This window comes from Peromyscus eremicus, chromosome 7 (assembly GCF_949786415.1).
Source record: "Peromyscus eremicus chromosome 7, PerEre_H2_v1, whole genome shotgun sequence".
Lineage (NCBI taxonomy): Eukaryota > Metazoa > Chordata > Mammalia > Rodentia > Cricetidae > Peromyscus > Peromyscus eremicus.
The window spans coordinates 11,277,691-11,287,483 of record NC_081422.1 but is presented as its reverse complement, the minus strand read 5'-3'; the positions used below and the strand labels follow the sequence as shown (position 1 = coordinate 11,287,483).

The following is a 9,793-nucleotide window of genomic DNA, read 5'->3' as shown; positions in this document are numbered from 1 at the left end:
AAACACACAGGCAGGCACACAGAGGGCCAAGTTACAGACAAATTCACAGCACATTACAGGCATTTTTACAAATTGATGGGCTAACAGGGTGATCTTAATTCATTTCTGTACTTTCCTGAACTTTTAAAAATGGTGACGCTAATTAATTTCTCTTTATTTTAAGAAACCAAAATGGGTCCTATCTGGTCACAGATAGAGCCACTGCCATTGAATATCTGTGATTACACTTGGTCCGATAACTTTAGAAAGCCTTTGAGTCCATTCTTCCTGACTTGTGAAGCTGTTTTCTGGGCACATGGGTCAGACCCAGCAATAGCATGACTCGGGTCCCCCTGCGGGTGCTCAGTAGTAGGAGGGACAAGGTGGCAGGTGCTGGGCAGCAAAGTGGTGGACTGAGCCAACCTCTTTTGGAGCTGAGGCGGCTTTCAGAGATCTTGCTCAACAATCATTACAACACCTGTGGCATCTTCAAGATGGTTTGCACATCAGATGGGGAAGGAAGCTGGATAGGTTCCTAGGAACTCAAGCATCTTCCTGCTTCTGCAGGACCTTCCAACACTGTGAGCATTAAGCTGGTTGTGAGTGAGCCCTTCCCCACCTCTTCCTGCTTCTCCTAACTCATCGCCACAATGGGTTCCACAGAGGAAAGATCTGTCTTCCCAGACTTGATCTGGGAAGAGGGCAGGTGGTGACTGGCTAGCGGAGCCTTCCGACTGTGGCTCTTCTCTGTCCATGCCACCCTGAAGGAAGGAACTGGGGAGGGCAGCCTGTCTTCCTGAGGCTTGGGTGGCCTTTGGCACATGCTCAGTAATGCCTTTAGCTCAACTCTAAAGTTCTCATTGAGCCAGCAGTAGATGAAGGGGTTGTAGCAAGTACTGCTCATGGCAAACCAGTGGAAGGCAAAGTAGAGGGCGTTGTTGGTGTGGATGGCCTTGCTGGACAGGAGGAGGACGTAGCAGTTGAGGGGGAACCAGCAGAGGGCAAACAGGACCACCACAAGCACCAGCATCTTCACAGTGGTCTTCTTCTTGCGTCGCAGGGCGAGGTACTGCTGCGTGGTCACGTCACCAATGGTGTTGCACAGCCACAGCTTCTTGGCCACACGGGCATAGGCCACGGAGATGATGAAGAGTGGAAGGAGGTAGAGCAGGATGAAGGTGGCCAGGTCCAGGTACTTCCAGAAGAGGTCAGCCGGCTCTGGGAAGTCCGGCAGGCAGAGGGAGCGCACAATGTCCTCACTGGACCAAGAGGCAGGGAAAAAAGATGAGGACAGGGCAGGCTATGAGTGGGGAAGTATTGCCACTTCCTGCCAAGGAATGCTGGCCTCCCTACCCCAGGCTTAGGCACATCTGTTACGGTCTTTTGACACTGTGGCCTAATCATCCCATCATGCTTCAGTCTCCCCACAAGGTAGGGCATTTTACAGAGGTTGGGAAGACTCCAGACCCTGTGCCTCCTGAATTTGACATCATTCTCTGCACCTAGTGGGCCCCACAGATATTCACAGAATGAATCAACGAATAATGAATGAATGAATCAATGAAGGAATGAAACAGCAGTATTCCTGCTCAGAAAAGCATCACTTTCTTGGGGAAATCTTAGAGTCCTCTTTGTACTCAGCTCTCACCCCAAAGAGAAACTGACAAATCATTAAAACAGATGAAAGGCAGGGAAAATACGTGGTAAAGTAAACATGTCTCTAGCCGTGTCTATGTCTTATTAACTTTTTACACATTCTAGAAAGAAATAGAAGAAGGGAAGGATCTGAATCACTGGGAACCAGCTGAAACCACTCAAAGCCCCTGCTTTGTTCACCGTCTGCGCATAGGAACTGCAGTATGTGATGATGTGGACACATGAACTGCAGGTCTGTGATGATGTGGACACATGAACTGCAGGTCTGTGGTGATGTGGACACATGAACTGCAGGTTTGTGATGATGTGGACACATGAACTGCAGTATGTGATGATGTGGACACATGAACTGCAGGTCTGTGATGATGTGGACACATGAACTGCAGTATGTGATGATGATGTGGACACATGAACTGCAGTATGTGATGATGTGGACACATGAACTGCAGGTCTGTGGTGATGTGGAGGCAGTGAGTCAGGTGTTCAACTCAGACAGATCTCAAGTTTCAGAATGAGCAAGCTCTTCCTTCCATTCAGTCTGCATTGAGACAGGCTATAATGAAGCAGATTGTAGTTTCTTAAACTGAGTGTTTGAAGGAAGGAGTTTCTCGTTTGGCGAGAGTATATGTTAAGGACCAAACTGGGTATTGGCAGAGACACCTGTCTCGGAATCCTGCCTCACCAGCATATACTCATGTTTATTTTGATTCTAAGTTCTGCAAGACTTGAAGTCTTGCTCATTTAAAGCAAGGCAGAGTGGAGACCCATCTCAGTCTGTATGAGCACACGCCTCCTGGTGGCAGAACTGATAACAACTTCCTTGTCCTTGCCAACAGCCTGGAGAGTAAGGCAGAGCTAAAGTTAAGAAGAGTGGGGGGGGGGGGGGGGGACCAATACAGAGACTAGGCATGGGCTGGGAGCAAGAACAATTCAGTAAGGCAGGTACCATATCAGGGGGGCTCCAGTCGGGTTCCTTTGATTGTGGTCCAGGTCCATTCTGGAGAAGCCCAGCATGGTACAATCTCCCCTGTGACCCTCGCTGCTCCCCGGAACATGTCTCACCTGTACTTGAAGGTAAACAGTTTCTGGCAGATGGCATGCGGCAGTGAGAAGAAGGTGGCCATGACCCAGATAACAGCAATATAGATGACGCCCTTGGTGATGGAGATCCGAGGCTTCAAGGGGTGCATGATGACCTAGGAAACAAGTGAAAGGCGTCTCCACTCGAGTCGGAAACAGAAGAGTGCAGGCGGCAAGGCTCAGGGTCAACTAAGGCGGGTCTTGTTGACCAAAGGTTGAGCACCCTTTCCATTCCTTGGTGGCCCCTGGGCTGCCCCAGGAAGCTGAGGCATCGAAGGGAGGTCCCTCTCCCCACAGCTCAACTCCAGGGATGGGAAGAGGGCTTCGCGTGGACTCCGTGGCTCCTGGCAGTCCCAGGGCTTCTTGCGAGTGAGAAGAGCAGGGTGCAGGGAGGAGGGTACAAAGTTGGGAGAAGGGCCCCGGGCTGAGCCCACCTCCTGGAGATCTGACCCATCTTTCAGTGGCTCCAGACCCCGGGCGCTATCGAACGTTCTGACCACAGGGAGCAATTTCTTGTCACCCACTGCAGAAAGCTGATTTGATGCCACCACTAAATCCCAACTCAGACTGGCTTCCATGCACTTAAAAGGAAGCCAGTACCACAGGTGTGGGGCCAAAATGCAGCTTGGAATTGATACTGTGCCAGCCAAACAACTCTCTAAGAAGCTTAAATAAAGAAGGAAGTTGAAAGCATTTCCATTTGTGAGGCTGGGTCCTGTGGCAAAGGTACGCAAGAGCTCTGACTGAATTAGTGAAGGTTGGCCAGGGATAAGGAATAGCTGTGTACAGACTTCTCTCAGCTGGCTTTGATGCACCTGCACTGTATGAAGACCTGATTCTAACACGATCATGGCATTTTGGAAATAGAGAGAGATCTCAAATTTGGGCAGTCCATTCCTCGTCTGATGGGCAAACTCCTTCAAGACTATCCTTATCAAGTTGTCATCCAGATGCACTTAGATGTGACTAGTGACATGAGACACCGTGTCCTAGGCAGCTCTGTCCACTTGGACCATTTATCTCTACTAGAAAATCATTCCTCACTCTGAATGATGCTTTGAAGTGTGAGTCTTTGAAGACATTTCTCTGTTGGCTATTAATGCTTCTCGGGTCATCTCAGAGCAAACCTTGGTTCTCTTTGTCCTGAGAATACTTATCTTGTGGGTCTGCTTAAATCATCACAGAGGAGGACAGACTAGTAGTCAGACCATGTCTTGGAGCTCCAGACAGATGTTGGTCCTCATTTTAGTTGTTCACATGGTCATGGGAAAGCTATGTGTGTACATTTCTGAACCTGTTTCCTGATTTAACACGGTCTAATCTAGCAGTCCTCAACCTGTGGGTCATGACAGGAACTGAAACACCACTCAGTAGCAAAATTAAGTTAAGCAGCAATGAGCGGAGTAGTGGTGTCACAGACCTTTAGTCCCAGCACACACTAGGGAGACAAAGGCAGGCAGATCTCTGTGAGTTCAAGGCCCGCCAGGTTTAGAGTGAGTTCCAGAACAGCCAGGACTACACAGAGAAACCCTGTCTCTGGAGAAGGAGGAGGAGGAGAAGGAGGAGGAGGAGGAGGAGGAGGAAGAGGAGGAGGACGAGGAGGAGAAGGAGGAGGAGGAGGAGGAGGAGGAGAAATGGAAATAATTTTATGGTTGGGGGTCACCACAAATGAGGAACTGTATTAAAGGGTCACAGCATTAGGAAGGTTGAGAATCACTGGATAATCAACAATGTGCTCATGGGTCACGGAGTTGGTAAGTGCAATGTACCTGGCCCAGAGCTGGCCTCTTTCACAGTGGATGTTCTTGGGTCCTCTTTGAGTGCCTAACACCATGGGGCATTAGCCCATATACTCACTCCTGTGCTACCACACCCTACTTGCTCCTGGTACTGGGACACCCGGGCTTCTGCTCCTCCTACACAGTCTGGGCCAGAGCCTCTCCATCTCCCACTTGACAGCCTTCTCCGATCTGTAGTTATTTGCTTCTTCCTTTTCATCTGTGATTTTCTAGGTTTGACTTTCTATCACCAAAAAAATTCATTAAATTTAGAGGTGGGAAATGCCAGCAGTGAGTCTTCACTCCAACAACAAAGTGGAAATAACCTTTGCAACTACCAGAGGGTTGACCATCCCTCATGTCCTCACCAGAACTGATCATAAGGAGCCAAGTGTATACACTGACAGCCGGGTTGAATGAGTCATGAGAGTATTCCCTACACACGCCAGGCAGGCACAGCCGGAGGGGAGGATGATCCAGGGGTGGGCCTCACCTGATGCCGATCCACAGCAATGGCTGTCAGTGTCAGTGCTGAGACATGCAGAGAGCAGTACTGGGCAAAGCGGCTGACATGGCACATGCCCTTCCCAAACACCCATGTGCTGTTCACAAAGCGGACCTGTGGGTAGAGTACAGACATCATGCTCTGCAGCCTTGGCAATAAACTCGGATTACCTCAGTTTTCCCATTTGCAGAAAATGGTTTCAAAATCTTTACCTGAAAGGCTTGTTATGAGATCTGTAAAGATGGGAGAAATTGCCCAGCAAATTGTTAGAAGGTGATTACTAAAAAGTGGAAGCTGACATTTTTAAGTGTAATAAAATTCTTGGCTGAATGGAACCCAGCCTAATGGGGAAACATCTCCAAAAAGTCACAATATACTGTGTCGACTGTGCTTAGAAGGTGTGTGTGTGTGTGTGTGTGTGTGTGTGTGTGTGTGTGTAAGTGATGCAACTCAGAGCCACACACAGTGTGCATGCGGTCCACCACTGAGCTACACCCCAGCCCCATGTTTATGCCCATCCTGAGACACCTGGAAAGGTGAAGGTTAGGGTGGAGAGAAATGGGACCCTGGGGGGGGGGGGAGACAAGGTCCTCCTTCAGCAGCATGCAAAGCTGTATGCGCTCACTCAGGCCTGGGACAGCTCCTGTGAGGAATGTCTTGTGCCCAGGAGAGATGGAGCATCAATTCTGACCAAGGCATGTCTGATCCAGGAGGGGACTGAATGTAGAGCATGCCCAATAGAGGGTCAGATACAGGGCAAATGGGTCACCAGGTGGCGGTGGAGTGGGCAAAGGGAGAAGCTGGCAGCGGAGACAGAGGAGGCAGTTTAGCTGGACAGGAGTTCTCTCACCACTTGGATTTACAGGGGAGGGTCTGCCACTTGGTGCTGTCACCTCAGTGGACCAGGAGGTGAAAGACAGGTCAGAGGGTGGACCAGCCCTGACTGATACACAGTTAGGCTCTATTTGGTATCTGAGGAGCATCCTCTCAGGAGGCTTCTTAGCCCTCTCAGCCAAGAAATATTCCAGGTGCTGCGCTGAGGTCTAGACCACGAGGCTTTCCCCAGCAGAGCTGATCGTTGCCACTCTGGGGTCTCTGAGTCTTCACCCCTTGCGTCTGTGAAGCAGGCTCACACTTTCACATATAGTGATGAAAACCATACCTGATAGAAAACAGGTGTAGAGTAGGTACAACATGCCATCATTAGCAAGTACCTTAGCATCTAAACTGCCATCATGACTACACGGGGACGTGTAAGATGAGCAAGGACTCACGTATGTGGAGACCAGGATAAAATCCATCAACTGTGGATCAGGGGCTGTTGGGAAACGTGGAGTGGGGTGTTTGCCTGGCATGTGTACAGGAAAGTTGGGTCAAGTTTGGCTACATCTCCACAGGGAAACAGAAAATCCAGGGCTTTGTCCTGTGGCTGGGAGGAGCCATTGAAGCTACAGAGCAGGACATCCACAGCCCCTCTGCCTCCCACCCACAGTCAGCAAGTGAGCCCACCTAAATCTCTGACGGGCCACCCCCCTTGCTACCTCCCAGGAGGCCCCCCGCTCTTGATCTTGCCCCCACACACGGGGGGAACACTGCTGCTGGCTGTGAGACTCACCAGACAGACACGGGTGCTTCAGGAGGTCCCAGGCCTGACACACCTGGTCCAACCTCTCTTTCTGACCCACCTCAGCTTCCCTTGGCCCGCTCTGACGTGTCCTTTGTTTCTGCCTCTCCACCTTCACCCAGCCACTCAGTGTCCTCTCAACACAAGGTGAACTTGAGTGGCTCCTCTCTTGTGTTCCGCCTGCCCCCTCGTCTGTACTGTCTGTACTGGTCGTTCGTCTCAACCCAGGAGATCTGGCTCTTGCAGAACTGTTGAAATGTCACGTCCTTTGCAAAGTCTCCTTTGACCCTCTGGTGAGTCAGAAGGAAGGCCTGCCTCCTCCAGGCTCCACTACACTGTCCGCGTGTCTCTGTCATGGGAACCATCAGCAAGTGTTTGTTATCGTCTCGGTGAGCAGAGCCAGGCTTCGTGATGACTGCAGTGAGAACAGTGGCTGGAAGAGGGGCCCAGGAGGAGGTTACTGTCACCAAGCAGCCAAAGTCAATGCCTTACCCTGTGGGAAGGCTGTGCTGAGAAGGTGGAGGGATTTGAAGATCCCCTCTCCCAGTACTCACCACCTGTGTGCACATGGCGACACCCTGGAAGCTCTAAGGGAGCTTGGACTGGGGAGGTTCCATGGGTCAGGTTCAAAGCCAGGCTGCTCTAGTTTGTCATGTAGGAAGGATGGAAAGTCCCTTCTCACAGGAGGTCCCTGGGGCATTCAGCTCTCAGTTGTCACTGCTTCTTTGTCCCCTCGTGTCTACATATATCTAACCCTGCAGCCTGCCCCTGAACAGCAGCGACAAGGCCCTGGAGCCTTGCAGCTCTTATCCAAGACCCACCCCAGCTTGTCCTTTCTCCGATGAGAAGCCCAGGGAGAAGCCACAAGAGCCAAGATGTAGCTTTTCTAAGGATCAGGAAGGCACAGGGGCATTATTGGGAAGCCCTTATGTCCTTGGTCGGTGCCTAGAGGCTGAGTGGCCACCGATCGGTCAGTATAGGCTGAAGAAAGTTGGTGTCTCAGAGTGGTGGAATCAGAATTTGAGTCATGAGTCCCCACTCCACTGGTGGCTTAGTGGACACAGCAGTGGACTTGAGTGCAGTGGCACAGTTCTCCTGGCTCTGCAGGCGGCCTCAGACAAGAACTGGACTGCGGTGCCTTGGTTTCCTTATCATATTATGTGAATATGCTCTCATAAGGGAGAGTGGGAGAGAGAAGGAGAAAGCTTTGAAGATGGAAATTTTGGAAGGACATCACATGGGCCAATGGACTTGCAAGGATCTATTCATCTTTTTGTTGTCTATTATTTGTGTATGAGATTAGATAGATAGATAGATAGATAGATAGATAGATAGATAGATAGATGATAGATAGATAGATAGATAGATAGATAGATAGATAGATAGATATTCTGCTTGGCTAATAATTCTAATAATAAGTCATTCCATACGTTGAAAGGGATGTAACTCTGCTATAGAGATGAGCTGTCTGTCACTGGGATTGCTCAGCCACACCCTCATTGTTTCAAACTGTCCATGAGCTCCCTAGTCACTAAGGGACAGAAACAGCACCAGTAATGCTGAAGAGCAGAGGCTTGGGGAGGGAGCCACTTGCTTACCCTGTGCAAATGTCCCAGGCCCCAGGCTCCAGGCCAACTCCATGTTATTCCCTCCCAGCACAAGCCTCCCACAGGGCCTCCCTGTCAAGCCACCAAGGAGACACAGCTTAACCCACCAGCATCTAGAAAGATGCTTCAGACTCCATTAACAACCAACACCTGCTGCTTCTGATGACCCAGCAGCACCCAATGCGTGGGAGGCAGGCTTTTCACAGACTGACTTGAGGGACAAGAAGTGACTTAATAGCCTCTGCTAACATTTCGGGGACCTGATTTACTGTTTGCTCATTCCAAATGCCGGTGACCAGGGAGGTTACACAGTGAACGGTCAATCCTTCAGAGCCAACTGCAGACACTTGACTCTGAGTCAGTGCAACCAACTGCAGAAACTCTGGCTTGGAAAGAAAGGGGGGAAAGAAAGAAGAGGGGTAACAGGGGTGGAAGGAATATTGGTGAGTGACAGGAGAGAAGAGACACGCAAAGATTAAGACATGAAGACAAGACCAAGGCTGAGGTGACAGAGGAGAGGAGGTAGAAGGAGGAGGGTGGAGAGCCTGGGGATGGTAGGACTGGACGAGACAGAATGACAGGAGAGAGAGGAGAGAGAATAGACCCAGTGCTTCAGGAAAACAGAGGCAGCCCTGGAGGGCCCATCCTTACCAAAGTGAAGGGCGTGTTGAGCAACGTAATCATGATGTCTGCCACTGCCAGGTTGACGATGAAGAGGCTGGTGGCGGAGTGCATGCGCTGGTTCTTGAAGATGACATGACAGACTAGGACATTGCCAAAGAGCGAGAAGATGATGATGAAAGAGTAGGCCACGATGAGCAGGGCTTTCACCGTGGGGTTCTGGGACTCGGCCCCGTAGCGTCTCCTGCCCACGAAGTTCTGCCAGTCGGAGAAAGTGTAGTTGGTCCAGAAGTGCGAGGCATTGGGCCCGGTCAGGGATACCTCCATGCTGGGATGCTCAGTGCCGACCTGCGGCTGCTCAGTGCCTCGTACCGAGGACAGGAGAAAGAACAGCAGGACAGGAGGGACCGTCATGCCCAGCCACTGTGGCTCCGGGGCGCAAGGGTCGGACTCCCCACCGGGCTCGGTGCGTGAAGGCTGGGCGCGGGGCGCTCAACGCACCGGGCTACAGGGCTCCGCAAGGCAGAAGGAAGCAGGACGCGAGGGGCACGGAGCACAGAGGAAGCCCCGACCTCTGAGGAACCTGGACCACGCCGGGTCCCGACTGGAGAGGCAACGGAGATCTTCGGGGAGTCGGGACCGCAGAGGGACTCGGGATCGTGCGGACTGCCACCCGTCTCTGTCACCCCAGCCCTCGGTGGCGCTCGCCCCGTGTCTCGCAGCACTTTTATACCTCTGCTCCCGCAGCGGCCAGAGCGCCTCCGCCTATAGGGCTGTGCAGCGTCTCTTCGCTCCCGTGACGCGCTCGGCTCGGCTGCCCTTCTCTCCGCTTGCGCTTGCGGCACCGCAGTCCCCAGCGCAGCCTGCACCGGCCCCCCAGCACTGCAGCCCGGACTCGGGCCGCCCCCTCCCTCCCGCTCACCAGCTTTCTGTACAGCAAGCC

The 9,793-nt window shown here is 51.7% G+C and overlaps 1 protein-coding gene across 2 annotated transcripts; it reads right to left on the bottom strand.

Moving 5' to 3' along the window:
* Positions 1-613: 613 nt before the first annotated feature.
* Positions 614-9,264, bottom strand: Gpr83 (G protein-coupled receptor 83). Of its 2 annotated transcripts, XM_059266659.1 has the most exons (4): positions 8,881-9,264; positions 4,987-5,112; positions 2,698-2,831; positions 614-1,238 (listed from the first exon to the last, which is right to left on the bottom strand). In XM_059266659.1, exons 1-4 carry the CDS (start codon positions 9,262-9,264, stop codon positions 614-616), a joined length of 1,269 nt encoding a protein of 422 aa, XP_059122642.1. The 2 variants fall into 2 exon arrangements, with proteins under 2 accessions (XP_059122642.1, XP_059122643.1); XM_059266660.1 differs by lacking the exon at positions 4,987-5,112.
* Positions 9,265-9,793: the final 529 nt, after the last annotated feature.

Bases quoted from the DNA above. Each gene is read 5' to 3' on its own strand.
- Gpr83 (XM_059266659.1), bottom strand. From the start codon at position 9,264: ATGACGGTCCCTCCTGTCCTGCTGTTCTTTCTCCTGTCCTCGGTACGA. The intron at 2,832-4,986 runs GTGAGGCCCACC...CTTGTTTCCTAG, and splicing joins TTGCTGTGGATCGGCATCAG to GTCATCATGCACCCCTTGAA. The intron at 1,239-2,697 runs GTGAGACATGTT...CTCTTGGTCCAG, and splicing joins CTGTTTACCTTCAAGTACAG to TGAGGACATTGTGCGCTCCC.